Source organism: Canis lupus, chromosome 1 (genome assembly GCF_011100685.1).
Source record: "Canis lupus familiaris isolate Mischka breed German Shepherd chromosome 1, alternate assembly UU_Cfam_GSD_1.0, whole genome shotgun sequence".
Classification (NCBI taxonomy): Eukaryota; Metazoa; Chordata; class Mammalia; order Carnivora; family Canidae; genus Canis; species Canis lupus.
Genome location: NC_049222.1, coordinates 91,438,743 through 91,458,815, shown reverse-complemented (window position 1 = coordinate 91,458,815; position 20,073 = coordinate 91,438,743). Strand labels below are relative to the sequence as shown.

General features: G+C 42.7%; 1 protein-coding gene across 6 annotated transcripts in view; it reads right to left on the bottom strand.

Moving 5' to 3' along the window:
* SMARCA2 (SWI/SNF related, matrix associated, actin dependent regulator of chromatin, subfamily a, member 2) overlaps window positions 1-20,073 on the bottom strand; it is a 174,898-nt gene that overhangs the window by 106,559 nt on the left and 48,266 nt on the right. For all 6 annotated transcript variants that reach the window (XM_038527171.1, XM_038527166.1, XM_038527167.1 and 3 more), the window contains 8 exons: window positions 14,324-14,377; window positions 11,502-11,632; window positions 11,218-11,275; window positions 9,040-9,140; window positions 7,724-7,871; window positions 3,928-4,091; window positions 2,024-2,090; window positions 1,239-1,349 (listed from right to left, as the gene is read on the bottom strand). In XM_038527171.1, coding sequence (XP_038383099.1) covers window positions 1,239-1,349; window positions 2,024-2,090; window positions 3,928-4,091; window positions 7,724-7,871; window positions 9,040-9,140; window positions 11,218-11,275; window positions 11,502-11,632; window positions 14,324-14,377 — 834 coding nt within the window. The remainder of the gene's footprint in view (window positions 1-1,238; window positions 1,350-2,023; window positions 2,091-3,927; window positions 4,092-7,723; window positions 7,872-9,039; window positions 9,141-11,217; window positions 11,276-11,501; window positions 11,633-14,323; window positions 14,378-20,073) is intronic.

Below are 20,073 nucleotides of genomic sequence, written 5' to 3'. Positions count from 1 at the left end.
GCTTGGACAAAATATCACTACCCCTTTCTATAGCTTCATTTCTCTAGCAACACATAAAAGCAATTCATCTCACTACCAGGCATCTCCGATGAGTTCTGAAATACATATGCAGAAGATGTGATAGGATTTTTTTAAAGGATCTCGAATGTACAAACACATTCCCGTAGTAATATCGAAAAACATGTCATTTTCAACACTGCCAGATTCATCTCTGAGTATGAGGAGCAGGAACACAGCATTGTTGCCAGTGCCATCTCAATTATTAAACCTCTCCTGGGAGCACACTTCCTATATGTTATCTCCTGTGATGCCATGAAGGGAACTCTCAGTTCCCTGAGCAAAGGTTTAATGCAGAGAGAGAACAGATCCCTGAAACAGCTATTCTGTTCAGTTCTGGCCATCACTTCGTTTCAGATTATGGCACTTCCAGAACACCACGGGGCAAAAGAAATTACTGGAGGAAGAAAAATGAAGTATCTGTGTCTGGCCCCACCAAAGAAGGTATTCTGAATGAATGCATTAGGGGGCAAGGTGATAAACATGAAAAAAAAAATTTTCTATTTGCTGGCCAAAGGACAACTTAAGAACGTACAAATTAGGAGACATGTATGTTGCAGGTAGAAAACAACTTTTTCTCAGCTTCAAGTGAATAGTCACAGAAACAGCCTGGAGTAATCCAAACAATGGCCCATTATTTTACCAGGGAAAAAACCTAAGACAGGAATAGCACCAAAGCTGCAGCCTGGACAAATGTTCACATGGAGAAGACCATATGGAGAGGTGCCTACTCATCGTTGGAGAGACAAAGGCACAAGAGGAATGAAGTCATGCTGCTGACAATAACCCAGGGCTACAAAAACAATTATTTCTTCCACAAGCACGTTCAGGGCCGTTGGAGAGAAAAAGAGCTGCAGAAGGAGCCCAGGTGAATTTTTTTAAGAGACATAAACTCAGTAACTGTGAGAGGCTAGGTTAGAGAACCAGAATCAATGACATATGCAAAAAAAAAAAAATAATAAAAACAAAAACAAAAAAACCACACACACACACACACAAAGAAAAACCAAAAAAAAATATATATATATATCTGACTCTGCAAGAGATAGAAAATAGAGAGAGAGAGAGAGAGAGGCCATCTAATGATCAAATTATACCAGTGAGTATAATTTGGGGAATACTTTATACTCCAGTGCAATGGTCCCATAATTAGAGGTAAAAGATTTTTTTTTTAAACCTACCTTTGCAAGAATGTGCTTGTCTTTGATAATGTACTCATAAGTAGTCAAGAGGACGTTGAATTTCCCACTCCGCAGCTGGGGTACAAGGGAGCGACGCATTGCAGGGGTGCCCTGAATGCAAAAAAGTGTATATATATATATGTAGGCATATACATTACCCAAAGGAAGTAATGTGTACATTTTGCTTCACTATTCATGGCTTAATGGAGCCCAGACACACGACTGAGGATTGCACATCTACGCATTATCATACACAGATCCATTATCCACGACAAAGTGCTTGGCAAAATCGCACACATCTGGATGCTTTTCAGGCCCTTTACAGGCAGGCTTTCCCACTGAAAACTGAGGGTGAGGGGACAGCCGGAGAAGGAAATTACAGCAACCTCGAGGTAGCAGAGAACCCGCTGCTCGGCTGAAAGGCTCCGTTTCTACGGGAGCGTGCAGCAGGCAGCCCGGGTGCCCGGGTAATTGCCGAACTTTGCAGGAACAGCGGGCATGGCACGGCGCGAGGGATGTGCGATATTTGTCATTTGTATTACTCTCATCAGAAACCTCGCAATATGATAATTAACAATTTTCTTCTGCATTTCACTATCTGAAAGTAATTATGGTTTATTACAGTAATCTTCTTGGGATGATTAACTCACAGTGTTTGGTACATGATGTACATGACAAAACTTTACAACCAAATACAGTTCACAGATGTGCATATGGGAGGAAGAAAAAAAATTGGGTCTATTTTTTGCTTTTCCACATTTATATATAAATAAAGCATTCCAAACCTTGTAAGAAATCTTCACCACAGAAGGAGCCCATTTGTCAAATTCATATGTCCAGTTAGATAGAGTCCTATAGAACAAAAAAGAAAACATACAGAGAAAAAGACATTGGCATAAAAATCAGTGGTTAAAAAGATGTTCTTATTTATGCTCAGGCCTCACCTGGAAAGGGGCAAGAGAATATTAAGTATTTCAACTACATACTTCTTTGAAAGGTGTGGAAATAAGAGATAAGTGGGGAATAAGCTGCCCCCAAAGCATGACAAGTTGTGTGTGTGAGTTCATAAGAAATCTCATAAGAAAAAAATAAAATTGGGCAGCCTGGGTGGCTCAGCGGTTTAGCGCCGCCTTCAGCCGAGGGCCTGATCCTGGAGACCCGGAATCGAGTCCCATGTCGGGCTCTCTGCATGGAGCCTGCTTCTCCCTCTGCCTGTGTCTCTGCCTCTCTCTCTGTCTCTCTGTGTCTCTCATGAATAAATAAATAAAATCTTAAAAAAAAAAAAGGAAAAAAAAGAAAAAAGAAAATTAAAAAATGAATAAACATGGGGGTGGAAACCCTTAATTTCAATATTGAAAACAGCAATTGCCCGAGTGATTTGGTGATTCGTTAAGAACAACCACGTAAGTCCTCAGAAAAGTTGAGTCAGGAAAAAGAAATGACAGAAGCACATGAAAATATTAAATGAATCTGTCAAGAAGAAGCAGGGGAAGAAATACAGAATGCCTTTTTTTTTTTTTAATCCCTGAAAGCATCACCATAATATAGGAGTCAGAACACACAAAACACAAAGAGCAAAATATATACTTGAATCGGAGATACAATTCGAAGGACATCTAAATACTATGGATTTGCATACTATAGATTCAGAAGCCTGCAGACACTCCTCACCTCATGTAGACAGAATCTGCAAATGCTAAGCCAGAATCCTGGTTTTTTTGTTTGTTTGTTTGTTTTTGTTTTGCAAGGACCAACTCTGTATTGGCACCGAGATCTACAAAGATCTCAGTGAACAGAAGTGCAACCTAACACCCACAGCCAGAGACACTACCATCGGAGGAGGGCGGTTCTGAACAGGTAGTCCTCCTCTGAGGAGAGTCAGGGAAAGACCTTGGAGGGAGCGCCCTGGCTCTGGGCATTGAATGGAGACCAGCAAGACCTGTTCTCCTCGAGCAGTAAAATCGCTGGCATTGAGCTGGTCGTACTGAAGGCAGTTTAATTCAAAACTCACAGTTATGACTGTGATCTAGATTCTGCTTTAAAAGTTTGTACAGTTGGGCAGCCCGGGTGGCTCAGTGGTTTAGCACTGCCTTCAGACCAGGGTGTGATCCTGGGGACCCAGGATCGAGTCCCATGTCGGGCTCCCTGCATGGAGCCTGCTTCTCTCTTTGCCTGTGTGTCTGCCTCTCTCTCTCTCTCTCTCTCTCTCTCTCTCTCTCTCTCTCTCTCTCTGTGTGTGTCTTTCATGAATAAATAAATAAAATCTTTTAAAAAGTAAATAAATATCTTTAAAAAATTGTACAGTAAGGGTAGATTTTGAGAAGACATCCTTTTTGAATAAGGTAGCCTTTTGGAAACAGGACAAGGCAAAGGAAATCTTTAAAAAATATAGATATCGAAACCTTTCTGCTCCGTGAACCGCTTAAGGGGTGATGACAAATAAGAGCCAGCTGTGCAGCATGCAGGCTGTGTAGACTACGGTGTGGTGCTAAGGGCTGATACAAATCACTCTATCCCATGTTTAAAAGAGACCGGGGGTGGGAAGTGACAACCTTAGTCCAGATTAGACGCTCTTGGTGATCTTACTATGTGCTAAAATTCTGCCTTAAATGAAAAACAAGGACAAGCTACTGATAGGGCAATCTACAACCTACAGAACGGTAAGTACAGAATAAATGACTTTACTTACGAAAGGGGAACAATGATGAGATAGGGGCCATTGAGTCTTTTGTGCTCCATCAGATAAGTGATGAGTGCAATGGTCTGTATGGTCTTCCCTAGCCCCATTTCATCGGCTAAGATCCCGTTCAAATTGTTATTATACAGGGAAACCATCCATTCCAGGCCCTGGAGCTGAAATGAAGAGTAATTGCTTCAATTATCCAAGATCTGCACAGGTAATTAATACTAATACAACTCAAGTGAGGCTGTGACTTCTTAACTCCTCGGTGCTATACGTCGGATTTCCCACAGTAGGAAAGTGGGGGAAGCACCAACACAGAAAGAATTTAAAATATGAGCCTGTAATCATCCCTGCTGCTTGGCAGGTGCTAAGTGTTAATCAGATTTAGAAATGACGGGCTGTAGCATACTGGTGGGATTTTAAGCAGCTTTGCTGCTCATCCCTACTTAGCATTTCACAGTATATGACATTCCAGAGTTATTATAAATGAAGAAAACCCAAACTAAAATCCATTCCAACCACTCCAAGAACAAAAAGCCAATGTGAGGATTAGAGACAAACAAACCAGAAGGCAGGTTTGGCACACAGATCAGAGATCATTAGAAACAGCCTTCTTGGCAATGAAGCACCTCCCCCAGAGGGTGGGATCCCTTCAGTGAGGAAGCCGAGTGACCAGGGAGCCAGGGGTGCGCTGGGCCCAGAGGAGTACACTTCCTGATGGAGAGAGAGTTCCCGGGCATCACAGGGAAACTCGGCAGTCAGGGGGCTCCCCAAGGGCAGCCCACTGGAAGCTGACTGCCTGGAAACGTGTCCAACACATTTTTAAAGTACAAAAGCCCTGCACCAGAGATGCCACTTTGGACGTAAATACAAGAAAGGTTGGGTGAAGATACAAATCTGTTCCACTTCCGTCTCCCAACCACCAACACCAATACCACCACCATAGCACAGACGTTGGGTTTAAATGGAAGGAACAATTCAATATACTTCTTTATTTTTACAATATACATATTTACATATTATATATATAGTTATGTATACATATTATATATTATGTATTACATAAAGTTGAGTATATGTAAATATGCAAATATATAAATATGCATATCTGCTCAAGTCAATTTAGCTTGCTAATTAAGTTATGCTTAGGGAAATGTTCATTTTAATTTGTTTTCTGTAAGAACAAAGTGAGTAATTCAATTATTTTCAATATTTATTAAGTGATTGTTCTGGGCAAAGGACCATGCAAGCAGGTACAGTAGATGGATGGATGCCTGGCTATTTAAGATGCATGGCTCCATTCAGAAGCTTGCAGTCAAAGAGGAGACAAACGGCGTTCACATACAAACATGTACCAGGAAGTGGCTGAAAGTACGTGGCATACGTATAAATACATGTAATATTATTTAAAATTGTTCTGGCACACATTATACAATCCCACTGAGCAGAGGTTTTCTTAGGGAGAGTGCTGTAACAGTCTGCAGAAATACTTTCATAAGCCACGTGGGGTACCTTGTACCATGCAAGACTCTAAAGCACCCTACAGGATTTTGAAGAACGACAGCAACACTAAGACATGAGAGAACCAGGAAGAGCTCTGAGGGACTGGGCAAAGACAGAGAAGGGTACAGGGGAAGTGATTGGAAATCACAGGGGCAGGCAGGATGGGCCGCATGCCTGCGACAGGACCCTGAGACCACCAAACCTTTAGGGAAAGTCAACTAAATCCCAGAAACATTTGGACAGTGGTAGTAGGATTTTTTTTTTTTTTTAATGAAAACTGGCAAGGGGCTGAATTTTGCATCTGTGTTAAACCCAGATAAAACAGAAGCATAAACTGGCAGCAGAGGAGACTAGAAATTCACAAAAATTGTGGGAGGTGACTTGGATGTCCGTAGACCCTAGAATTGGATGGAGGGTTTGGGTAGCGAACCAAACTTGTGCAACTTGCCCAGGAGGCAGCAGGAAGACCCCCTCTATGTCAGGGTTATGTAACCATTAATGATACAAAAACTTTTCCAGGAGCAAAGGGACAGAAAGCTTACTCCTGAGCAGAGTGAGTCAGGCGGGGCACTGAGCCATAGTCTGAATGGGTTTGTGAGAAATGGAAAGGATCTCATCCATCAGAGGCGGGAGGTCAGAGTCCAGGAAGAAGGGAGACCGTGTAGCAAAAGCACGGCAGGGGACAGACACGGAGGCATGCTCGGAAAGTCTACAGCAGCCCAGCAGAGGGACAGAAGCATGAAACGCACAGATGGAAATGGGGGTAATTGGGTTTGGAAAGACTGAGGACAAGTGATGAGGAAGGTGTTGGATTGCAGGAAAAATTAAATTGGCATGAAAAGCAATCTATGAATAATCCAAAGAATGCATCTTGCCTGCACAGACCCACAACAGTTTATTAGAACTGATTAGGAGTTAGCATCTATGTCAGGTAGGCCAAGTACAATGAAAACAACACCCCATGAAAGCAGCATGGTCGTTGGAGAAAACGTGACCTTACTACAGCCGGCATGGTGGGCTCCAGGGATATCCATTTTCAGGACATCCCCGAGGTCAAAAGCAGTCCTGTAATATCACTAATGGCATTATGTGCCGTTCACATCATGTTGACATGTTCACTGATGATGCAAGAGCAGCAGTGGGTACAAACTGCTGGCACATTAACATTAATCAAGATGGGGCTGTGGCAATAGTCACTGGACCCTGCACCCCCACACAGTGGCAGTGAGCTCAGTGCCAAGTGTTAAGAGTTTAGGGGAGCCGGGTTCCAAAAAGTTGGAGAACTTTAAGCATATACTTCCTAAAGTATATTCCGAAAGACACTAATTTTACAGGTGGTTAATAGGGGACATATGAACAAAAGTTATTTCACTGCAGGATGCTGCTATACAATCATCGATTACATGTTTATTTTTGCAGAGTGGTGAATGTGCTCATGCACACCAGGGATTACCAGGAGGGGTCACTGCCAAGGTGCCCACATAGGTCTGGTTGGCTCAGGACAGTCCTGGCTATGCCTCATATGAATATGAAGGGCCCCTATTTACTCTCATAAGCATCCGAATTTGCAATAGTAAATTATATGGCAATTCTACCTCCAGGTGATACTATTTCTCATATTTATTTGACCACAGAACTATCTTTCTTTTTCTTTTTAAGGTATATCATGAAGCAGACGTTCCCAGGAACATACTTTGGGAAACACCAAAGTGGTGGGAGGTAGAAGATAGGAGCTGACCTTATTCCAACAAATCAAGTGAAATGTCTATTCTGTTTACAGGACACTTTTCATCAAAGCTCACTGTTTCACTGTGTCTTAAAAAAAAAAAAAGCATAAATGTAGACAGTGGGTCCTAGAAGCTGAAAATCCATGGAATTAAACTAGAGCCAGCACCGAGGTTTTTAGAGAAATACTTCATTCACCTCAAGACAAGGCACAGATGTTCCCTATACTCAGAGTGCGGCTGGGTTTTCCATTGCAAAGAGATCCCCCCCAAAAACCATTCCAAATGTTAAGCCCATATTTCTTAAAACACAACTCATCCTAAATTCATGAAAGAGAAAATGGGTATTGCCCTGGTACGATGGTAAAATAGAAGTGTTCCAAAGCAAGAATTATAGGTGCGACAGAGAGAATCATCATATTATAAGCAATGTGACCCTAAATGCCTCACCATCATCAACCTCCTTAAGCAATCCACTTACACATGTGCAAGACACACTTACACATGTGCAAGACACACATCAAGTTAGGTAAGGGGCCATGACCTGCCAACAAGGCACAAACCCCAACAATTACCTGATAATGCTTCAGGGTCCCGTTAATGAGGAGGGCAGACTGCTTCTCCACCCGCTCAGAGATGGCATGGGCCACCGTGTAGTAGGATTGAGAGCCTCTGGCACTGTACTGCATGCTGTACTCATCGTCCACGTCCTGCTTAGCTGTCCTGAGACAGAGAAAGTGGAGAATCATCCATAGATCACATGGTGCATGAATGGCGAGCCTCACACAGCTGCGGTAAGTATGGTTTATTTATTACCTCCTTCATGTCTTCCAGTTAAAACACGTTATCGGTAGCCCTCACAAGACGGGAGCAAGGTAGACATGAGCATCACCCCATTGTATGCATGTGGGAGAACTTCAGGCTCACAGGGGTCAATTAATTTGCCTGGGCCACGTAAAAGGTGGCAGAGTCAGGACCTGCATACAGGCCCGCCTGACCTCAAATGACCAATATTAGCATGAGCCGCATCCCTGCAGATGAACTCGCTGCCAGTGAGGCTGTCCTAGGGTCCCCAGATGCAAAGACAAATCCTATCCACAGAACACTGTCCAAAACTTGCCTGACACATGAGGGAAGGAGAAAGATGACCAGAAAGATGGGAAAGAGCAGGCCAGCTTCCCCTTCCTAAGCCTTTCTAAGGAGCTGGTGTTCTACTGCACAGGCAGGAAGAAGCCACTGGAAGGTTCTAAGCCTTCAGTGAAGGAGGACCAAGAAAACCAAATTTCCTTGTGTTGGGCCTGCAGCCCCAAAATAAAAGAAGAAAATATTACAATGCCTATTTCTGCTTTTTATCTTTTTTTAAATCTCGTCACTTTAAAATGTTATCTTGGGACACCTGGGTGGCTCAGCAGTTGAGCTTTTGCCTTTGGCTCAGGGGGTGATCCTGGGGTTCCGGGATTGAGTCCCACATTGGGCTCCCTGCATGGAGCCTGCTTCACCCTCTGCCTATGTCTCTGCCTCTCTTTCTCTGTGTCTCTCATGAATAAATAAATAGAAAATCTTTAAACAAAATAAATAAAACAATTTAAAAAATAAAAATAAAATGTTCTCTTTTGCAATCATTTCCCCCAAGTTGTCATATTAGAGCTACATGAGCAAAGAGCTGACATGGAAGATGGCCGGGGTGAAGAATGGAGCTGGCACTCGGATCTGGGAGGAGGATGGGGTGCTGAGGGGTTCTGGGGTACTGTGGAGATCACATGGTGGGGTGGGTGCTGGCTGGCAAAGCGGATCTGGGGGGAAGGGCATTTCTCATGGGTGCTCAGATAATCCTTCCAGATACTCATGACACACATTTTCACAAGGAGAAAGAAAACTGAGCAATACACACTCAATGATCTGCTTGGCATCCTTCTCAGAAACCTCTTCACTGTTTGGATCCAGAAGAATTTTCTCTTCTGTGTCCTGCCGACTGGACTCTTCTTCCTCGTCCTAGAGAGGGAATAAAAGACACGGGAAGGATTCCATTTCAACAAGGGAATCTCTATGACTGGCATCTTCTGAAAAGAGGATGAATGGTATTCAACTTCATAGAGTACATATGATTGAGGGAGGAAATAAATTTAACACCTATCTAACTCAGGTGATATGCCATTCCATTTCTATTTAAATCACTTAACAAGAGAAGAGAAGAAACCCTCTGAGGATCTGTTAGGACCCTTGCTCCCAAGAATAATTATGTAAACGTCATGGCAGATGGATATTTATCAGTTTGGTTATCAAAGTAGTCCTGCAGACCATATCTGCTCTCACCCAGAAACATTCTACAGCCTTCTCTCCAATGCCAGACTTTAGAGGCTAACTACTGCCCTTCTCATAAAAATGCTCTCTGATAATGGCAGTGGGACTGGGATGTCTCCCGTGCATTCAAGGTAGAGGGGCTGGAGCTTAAAAAACCCACTGCTTTGTGACGACTTCACATCACATATCTCTGAATATTTAGATTAAAACTGTCGATAACTTGGCAAAGGATTCATTACCTCCTCCTCTCACTGCATACTACATTCTGCTGATCTGTTTAAAAGCTTCGCTACAGCCATTATGTCCACAACCAACTGGTGTTGAAAGCTAAATCCTTCCAGATAATCCAGCAGAGTTTCTTTAAAAGTAGATTTCAAGAGAATTATGCTTCCCCATAACTCTTGAATGAGAAACTATGATGTGACATGATATTAATGCTAACAATCAAACCTATGACAACAGATCACTGAGATGCCTGGTGGGGAGCAGGGGTGTTAGGTGAGGAATCAGTACAGCCCTGAGGAATGAAGCAGCTCTGAGCAGGGACATGACTCGCCAAGAGTGGTAGACTCGAGATAGGGACTTGGGTTTGTAGACTCCCAGGTCAGAGTTCCTTCTATTCCCAGCCACCTCGAGCTGTCTCCTATTGTCAATCCTGGGCTGGCATCGGTGGGTTCAGCAGCCCCTCTGTCCCTCCTGGCCTCTTGGACTCAATGACAAGAATCTTCCAACGGACCCATTCATTCATGTAAATAAGAAACATTTTAAACATTGATTTTTGTCAGCTTCAAATACCTCAGGGCAAACATGGCCTGTAAGAAATAAATAGCATGCAACCTGAAGCAGTTGCCTTTTACTGGTATGCTTTCTTTTTGAACATAACTTTTATTATTCCTTTTCTTTGTAAAAGTTAAACCAGTGTTTATGGTAGATTAACTTAGAAAAAAAAAAAGGAATAGAAGAAAAGCAAAATTGTCTAAAATTCTGGTGAGCTATATGAGTGGCAGGGCTACTCTCTTTGAACCAAGATCCCTCTACACTGGTAAACAGAATTAATGAGTACCCACTAACAATGCTCTTATAAAGGAGATAAAATCTTCTTTTAATCCCTCTGTTTGTAATTATTACACATTTCGTAGTTGATCCTAAAAAAAAACCTTCACTGCTATTTCTTAAGTTCTGTTAAAGGCAGCCAAGATTACCATTTTAGGTTCTAGATACATTTAGGGACTGTTCCCTTTCCCTTCTAAGACACCGAGAGATGTGCTTCTCTTTGGGGAACGGGTGTATCCAAGGAATTTAAACAAGAATCACATTTAAAGAGAAACTGAGAGGATTGATAACCTCATCAAACCAAGTGTGGGTTGCCCTTTCATCTAAGCTTCCAGACTTATAATTCTGAATAGATTCCTAGGACTAAAGGACCCCAGAAACTTTTTGGGGGATCAGCGTCAGCATGAACCAGGTAAGGCAGGGTATCACCTTCCCAAAGGAACCTATCTCCAGTTCTCCCCAGAAGACCTTTCCACCACTTCCAGTATAATGCCAGCTTCTGTTTTCTTGGTTTCACCTAACTGTAGAATTTGTCAAGTTCCACCACTGGCCAGGAGCCCCAGGTGGGGTCACTGCCTCGCTGGGCACCCACTGTCACAGCTGTGATCCATGCTGAGCTCCAGATGTCCCCCAAAGGCCAACCCTGGAGGACCAGTGATAGCCAGACACAGGTGCTTCCCACATACACTCCACGTACATGCAGATGCCTACATACCTCCTCCTCGTAATCAGAATCGCTCTCCTCACTGTCGGATCGAGGTGCAACTTCGTAACTTAGGGAAAAGAAGTGGGAAGGAGAAGGGACTTAATTTTTGAAATTATAAGACAATATATACACACATGACCCAACTAGCATATTCTAGGTACAAATGATCAATGTAGGTAATAACTTTCAACTATTTCCATGAAGGTCATGCTGTTTCAGTGCCAAGATTTTACGGGGACCACAAAAAATCGAAGAAGCCAAAAGACATCAATATTTCTGCATTAATGCCATACCCAGGGTTCATTTCCAACCAGGCATCCAACTGACTTGCTTTGGGTGCTTCTGGTCCAAACAGGACCTTGCCAGTTTCCGTGTGAGTCACTTTGACAGGCAGGTCACTCATCTGACTGCTTTCATCTATGGGCTAGAAAGGAGGAAAAAAAATAACAAAACACATATCACTGCTTAGTGTTAAAGACAGCCTCTCGATTCTGTTTCTCAGGCTTTTGGCTGCCCAGCATCTGAAACCTTTTTCCATGATTGGAAAGTTCATCACCTAATGAGTCCTGGAAGGAGGTGGGAGGCCACAGCCTCCTACTAAAGGAACTGAAAGCCCCAGCCTCCCTTGCAGCGAGGGTGCCAGCACCGAGACCTCAGTTCCATCAACTGGACACACTTACCAAGGCTCTGAACTAGGAGCTAGAAGGTCAGGGAAGCCGGGAGCAACAGGCGTGCTGGAGGGAGGACAGAGCACACGGCTGGGGTGTGCCAAGCTCCTGCTAATTCCCAGGGTCAGCCACGGCCTCGCTGACCAGCAGCACAGCAGAACACTGGCTGGGGCCTCAAAGCATGCTCTCCAGGCTCCCTGGAGATTCAATGGATTACCCAGGATCCTATTAATATTCTCCCTCCTGACTTAAATCTAGCAGAGTTTCATTTGTCAAGCCCCAAATAATACACACCACTCCCCAACACCTATTGCAAAGTCGTGGTTTCTGAGAAAATGGGAAAAGAAAAAGGTAATGTAATTTGTGACACCTCGTGAGCGGCCAGTATGAGCTTCTGTGGAACCACAGGGCCTGCTATCTAGCTCGGCCACTGGTACCTGGGCGCGTGATAAAGCCAGAAGCTCTGCTCATCTGAAACCAGGCGGATGGACTGAGACTGAGCTGAAGTTCATTATTAGATGCTCCATGAAAAATAGCTCGCTCAGAAAATTAAGAGAATAAATGCAACTGCAGAGGCTGTGTTTAACCTACTTCAGAGAACGGATTGTTTTAAAAGGCCTAAAAAAATGGAGTAATCCTATGCAAATGAACGCTACTGATTATAGGGTGCCTACACCTGTAGGACAGACCCCCAAGCAAGACGCTGGCTTGGAAATGCTTGATTTGTGAGCAATCCAAGTTATCTATCTCCTTAAAAGTAATTATTAATTGGACTTAAATAAACATGATAAGAAACACAGGATACTACTGTAGCTTATCTTCCGTATTTTATAATAGGAAGCGACCAAGAAAAAAAGAAAGTTCTTTCTCCCTTCTCCTTCAACACAACACTGTCAGAATAAAACAACAACGACAACAATATATTAGTGATTATCCGCCCAAAAAGGCTTTAAAAAAAGAAAAGGCCTACTCCAGACTGTCTTTTCTTTTTTCTTTGATGCGTGCTAAAGCAACAGATGCAAACACCATTACTCTGCATGCGGGAGGCCTTCGTCGTTCAGGTGAAAGGGCGTCTATACACCCACGCGATAAAGAAGGAAATCTACCAGTAGCTATCACCTCCCTTGGAAAAGTCATATTCCATTATCTTGAACTATTATAACACAGTCTGTTTTATTGCTTATGTCATGCCTCAGAGAAAATCGGGAATCACTGTAGCTGGAATTAGAACTTTGGCAAAAGCACTGAACCAGCATGGCAGGGTGTAAGAACATTATTTCAAAACAAACTGAGCAAGATGTCCACTTTGCCAACTTCAGCAAACAGAATGCACATGTGTTAAGATTAAAAAAAAGAAGAAGAAAAGAAAAAGAAAAAAAAAAAAAAGGTGCATGTCACACCAAGATCGGTGGCTAATTTTCCCAAAAGATAATAAGAGGTAGAAGCGCTGTGACACTAACAAGTTAAATCTCTCCCGTGTGCCTGTTAATTACAGACCGATGAGAGGCACGCTTAGGTAAGGCTGGGGGCTTTTACGAATTAGTGTTGTTCCTGAGTGCTCCAATATATAGTATTCTTCCCCCAGAACGGCCCACTGAGACTGCTGTACACATTAGACACTTCTCCTGATCCTTTCTTTCCTTGTGATGGATTACAGTGGTTAAGCAACATTTACTGTTCAAGAAGTTTCTGCACTGAATAGTGGTTTCGACCTTTTTTTTACTGGGTCTAGGTTGTTCACATTCTCCGTATGCCTCACATGCACAGATTCTAGAAGAGTCCCCCAAGCAGATTTATCAGAATCTGTGAGAGGAGAAGGCTGTTTGAAACAAACGCCTTTCCACCCTGCTCAGAGGGGTATGCTTCCTCATGTGAATCCCTGAGCAGAGAACTTTTGAGTTTCTGGAGGAAATAAATCCAATAAGTAAGTAATTGTGTTCTCATGACTCAGGAGAAGGTTCAAAATTCTTGGAAATCACATTTAGGAATGTGCTGATGAATCTACAAAGAGGAGCTCTATCGTCAGCCTATACAAAAATGTAAATATGTAAACTGTGTTTATGGAGTTTTATAATTTCAAATTAGTAATAGATTAAGGAAACTGGGTCATATCTGTATCATTGATGGGGAAAATGCAATTACAGAATCACTTAAGATTTTTGTACATTCTATGTATTCATAAACATATATGCGCACGGAAGATTCCAGGAATCATACACAAGAAACTTAATATCGGTTGATTGGCAGTCTGAGATGGAAGGAGATTACTTTCCAGTATACCCCTTTTACACTCATCTAATTTCCTACTATGCTAATGTACTACTATTTTTACTTAGAAGTGAATAGCTGAGTAAAAATGAAGTTGGTATTCACAGAAAATGGTGCTGTAGGGCATGGCGGGGACTCATGAGGCAGAACACAGCAGGAATGGGTGCAAAACCTCTCACCTCTCCATCTGGTCCCAGGGCAGACTCTCCTCCCTCGGCAATCTCTTCAGCCTTCTGCAAAACAATATCAGATGTTACATGTCAATCAAGAAGATGGCTACAGGAAGAATTTTGTGGCCAACTCAGTGGCACAAAGAGCACTTGAACACTACCCGCCACTGTCATCTAACAGAGCTTAAGTATTGTTGCCTTTTATTTCTATTTCTCTTCTCTGTCTGAGACAAGGTGTGTCTTTTTACTGGCAACTTGCAGGGAGCTACTGAAAGCCAGCTGTGTTTCAAGGCTGGCACACACCAAATGATTTGTGGATCACGCCTTCCAGGACCAAAGGGCTGAAGACGTGAGAGTATCAAGGCTTGAGGTCAGCACGTGAGATGTCTTTCTCGTGTTTGGCACCAGGAAGACAAATCCTGACGTCACCAGCTCACAACCTTCTAATTCCCCTTAGCAAGTTTTCTAAAAATGTCTATCGCCAGTAAACTTGGAACCGCTCTCAGGTCATGAAAATACAGAATCATACAACATTCTGTGAGTTCTCTGAATGTTTTCCATTCTACCTAATTGGCTTTTCATATGACATGGTATTTCCACAGTGGGTGAGATGAGGAGATTTGATGCAGATACTGTGATCTCATGAAAAATTCTATCATCTCCCATTTCCTAAATATTTCAATATCTTAGTCCATTAACCTCTATGTGCCTCAAAGACAGCCTAAATGAAAAGCTAAGATTATGTCACGTTTTGTACATACCCGAGAGAGTCTCATCTGCAATAAACACAAAAGATTCTCAAATTTCTTACATTTGTAACAACCCTCCTGACAAGTGAAATCTTTACCATCACCTTTACAGAATTCTCATTTTAAAGTTATTGCTGGAAAGCTACATATTCCTCTGTGTGAGCAGAGAAAAAAAAAGAAAACACAACTTTAGTCATGTCCTTTATCAAGACATTTAAGAAAATGAGCTTTCCTCCCCTGGGCTCTTTAGTTAATTAAAAATATATATAATGATACAGAATCGATATTAACTCTACTTTGTTTACTTAAGGCATCGATTATATAATACATTTTTGCTTTCCATGGAAATAACTCAATTGTCTCTTGACAAAACAGCTTTTATAGAAAATGTTCAAAGTCCACCCTTTGGTCTATGCTGAAGGAAGAGCAGTTCCCACAAATGTTTGAAATTTTTGAAGTTCTTTCAAATTTTTCTTACAAGAAATACATGTATATATATATTTTGCCAAAGCACAAGGCATGAAAAAAATGTAGTGTTTCTAGCAAAGAGTAGGAAATAAAATGCTCCCTTTGGTTATGTTTTCCCCCTCAAATTTAATTTTCTATTTGTGCCACCCCAAAGTGAAAACGTTTACAAGCTCAAAAGGAATGATCAGCATTGAAAAGCCCCAGGCCCTAGGTCTAGGCTATGGATACAGAGAACAATGGCAGAAAAGCTCAGAAAAGAAACCAGCAGCCCCTAACAGTTCCACTTTTGGAATTCTCAGGCGACTGTTTTAATTAATGGGAGAAAGTCAATTAATCCCGCCATTCTTTCCATACACATCAGAAATAAGCTACAAATTTGGCCAACAAAGAGAAGCAAATGAGACAATGAATAAGCCAATTTCCAATATCTAGCTAGTGGAACTGGATCACTGTCTCAATGAATAGTACGTTTAAAAGCTTGAAGGACCATAAATAATAGATTCGAAACCATTCTAAGGGATACTCATCTATGACTATGCTACTGACTCGCTAGAGTGGCATCTAAAAACTGCCCCACAATCAGGCCCTTCCTTTACTTAAAAATCCTCTAAACTCCTTTCAAAAATTCCATTCAGTATCAAATTCGAGAGGCAATGTAACATGAGATTTGAGAAACTTGGTTCTAGGATTAGACCACCAGTATTTGACCCCCAGCTCTGTGGCTAAGTACGAGAGACCTCAGCAGTGTCATCTTGAGCAAATCTCTGTATCTTGGTTCCTCCTTTTGTAAAAAAAAGGGACAGGAACTGTCGCTCCCTACAAGGGAGGATCACGATCCAGTTCTGTGTGCACCATCCAAGGTTCCATGACATATATACAGCTAGCAGCAATCTCCACAACGTAAAAGATTCAATGGTAGTCCGAGGCCTATTCCTTTCTGTCTGTGAGGTTGGCTCTAGCACTGGCAGGAGTCAGGGATTTCTGTTTTGTCATTGGTGTCCCCCATCTCCCCACCCCAGCACCTACATGAGTCCCAGCACATAAGTAAATATTTGGTGAATGAAGGAAATAAAGAAAGCATCAAGAACAATGCTTTTCACTTAGCACACACACAATGAGCCATCAGGATTGTAATTAGAAGCCAATGTATCTGCAAGCCATAAAATAGTTAAGAAATACACACACAATTCCTCACTGAGCCAGCTGACACTCTGGGACAGGTCTCTCAGGAGCCCTGAACTTACACCCAAACTTGCTGTTACTACAAGAGGTGGAAGCCAGGTGGCAGTCTACTCTGTGGCAAGAGACGACACGTTCTCCCATCATGCCTTGGATTCTTGCAGTGTGGTGACCCTCTCTGGATCTCACATCACACTCGTGCTTTATCCTCGCTGCCCACTCCTCCCCAGAAAAGACAAAACAAAATAAAACAAAACAACCCACTGTAGTTCATCCATGAATCAGGAACTAAAGGGACCCTGTCCTGGCTTCTTCCTACCTGCAAAAAGTTGGCAACTAATTATGCTGCTGGAGGGAAGGAGGGAGGGAGGGAGGGAGGGAAGGAGGGAGGGAGGGAGGGAGGAGGAGGGAGGGAGGGAGGGAGGAGGAAAATTTGCCTGCTGATGGAAGGGGAGAAGGAACACATTACTCATAACTGCAAACAACGTGACTTCCCAACTTCCAAGGCCAAGGGCAATTTAGAAATCTCACTCAGGAACGTTCACCAAGCCGTGGGCACAGCTACCTATCTTCCCAGGCAGAAGCTAAGACAATCAGCCTGATAGGGGAGAGAAGGCAGACGAACCCTAGACGAGCAAACCCCGGGTCAGCCGAACCCAGGGGAATGAACCCCAGTGCAGCGCCACTCAGATGACCAGAACACAGGACACAAACAGCCTCAGTCTGTAAAGAAACAGTGTCATACCAAATATTTTACGATTTTACCATTCATATTATAAAGTGAATCCATTTTTCCCCCAGCAGGGCTGACTCTATGCTGAAACAACATTCTAAAGTGCTGGCTTCTTAATGGCTCCTTCTGTTTCAGTGGAGATCCAACTTCCAGAAACCACCCAGGTTCTTTTTACTGTCTGTCACTTAAGTGGACCTTTGAGTATGAGGACTGGTGATCAGGCAGTAAAAAATACCCAAGAATATCAAATTAACAGGCAGTTGCACATGACTATGGTCGCACCCTGCAGAGAAAGCCAATTCCAACATTTTTGACTCAAGTAACTGGTCGATCCAGTTAAGCAGGACTTTGATCCAAACTTCTGTTTTCACCCATTTTGATGCTGAACTAATCAAATGAATCTTATCTCGGTGGCATTGTGTTCACCTACCTTTACCACAGTCCCTACACTCAAAATGCCCAGAATTACCTTGGAGCCTTCCTTCCAGGGATGCCTGGGTGGCTCAGTCTGTTGAGTGTCTGACTCTTGGTTTTGGCTCAGGTCATGATCTCAGGGTCATGAGATCAAGTCTTGCATCAGGCTCTGCTCTCAGCATGCAGTCTGTTTGGGATTCTCTCCCTCTCTCTCTTTCCCTCCCTCTACTTGTGTACTCGCTCTCTTGCTCTCTCTCTCTCTAAAATAAATAAATAAATCTTTTGAAAAAAAAAAAAAACAAAGAACTTTTCTTTCACCTGTGAAATTCTCCTTATAGGGGAAAATCCTCATCTTGGGGGGAAAATAGGAGAGAGAAAAGAATTGAGAAGAATTAGAGAGTAACCTGAATTTAAAAGAAATGTCTCTACCACATTTCTACTTTGTATCTCATGCTTTTTTTCACCAAAAATTGTACCAGGAGGTTTTTCTGACTTGTTGGTATCCAAAAATGATAAAAAAAACCCCCACACATCCTACTACTATACTGACCAGTACAGTATGCTGTGCCAGAAAGATTTCCCCTCCAAAACGTCACAGTCCAGAGATTTGCTTTTAACAGTGTTTGCTGAGAAAGAGAATGAAAGAACTTTCAGAAGGAAGAGCAAACACCACGATGCAAAAGATACTTGGCACAGCAGTCCTCCACGGATCCTCGGATCCTTGATGGTTCCTGTTAGTGTCGTGAGTTTCCAAGAAATGTCACACATTCGTAACAAGGGTGTAGTTCTGTTGGTATACCCTGCATTGAAAGATCTGGAAGAGGGAATGAAACACTTATTTTCGGCCTGAAGTCAACAACTCAGGAGGAGGGACCTGTGAAGGGACTACACTTCTTAGTTGGCTGGATGTGGGAGGTTGGGGCATGGGGGAGGGGGTGAGGGTGGCTGGCCTGGGCTCCTCACTAGAGCTTAAGGAAAGTCACCCTAGAGCCCTGCAAGGACTACCTTATTACTACCAGAACCCAATGCAAATTAGAAGCCCCACAATTATGAAATGTTCTTTGTGGGAACTAGCAAGGGAGGTAGGTGTAAGCAGAGTCTACCAAAAATTATAAATCCTTTTTTCCAACTGCATGTCTCAGTGGTCAAAGAACTTGTCACTGTCCTGAATGACATTCCACCCAATACTTAACTGATCCTAACTGGGGGTGGGGTTGGGGGGATAGCCATTTATTCTCTCGATATCACAGAGAACATACAACATGGGAGAAAATACCTTATTTTCAAAAGAAAAAAAAAAACCCTTATAACCACATTTCAACAATTGCTCTCCTACATTTATACCACAGAGTGGTTTGATAAAATAACTACTATTTACTGAGCACTTCCTGTGTGCCAGGGCACCTTCTACATGCTTTTTTTTTTTTAAAAAAAAGCTCTTATTTACTTATTCATGAGAGACACACAGAGAGGTAGAGACACAGGCAGAGGGAGAAGCAGGCTCCCTGCGGGGAGCCCGATGTGGGACTCAATCCCAGGACCCTGGGATCACGTCCTAGGCCAAAGGCAGATGCTCAAACACTGAGCCAAAGGCTACATGCTTTAGATACACTTTTCCATGTAACCCCATCACCTTCTTAGGGATCCAGTGACTAAAGCACTAGGTAATAGATCTTTTAAGGAAATATTCTATAAGGGAATAAAAGCAGATTAGTATGATATGTTTTCTTACGCAGTTATTAGCTTACAAGTTGGCAGACTAGCATGACTTATTGGGCAATGGCCCAATTTTCTACGTTAGCATGTTCAATCCTATTTGTACACACCCTGGTGGGGCTTTATGTCGCCTCATGCCCTCTTTTTATCCTGTAGTCACCCAGCAGATGTTAGAGAACAATCATGGCAGGGGATAGAGACCTCAAGGTCATGCTGAGTGCGCATCGGAGTATGTTAATCCCGTCACACTGCAAAGACCGGTTTCACATAATTAGATATTTCAATACTTTACAAATTATTCCTCCTCTAACACCTAGGTAGATACATATAGCTCGCTTCCTTTTCTTTCACTTCAAGGGCATGAGTGGAAGGCCAAGCTGAGAATGAGAAGTTCTGGAATGATTTATAAATGTATACTTCATAGCAGTGGCTCTAATGGTGAGAACAGAGGCACAAACACGGTCATGGTAGGTTAAAGGAAACCCACTCTCCTGGTTACC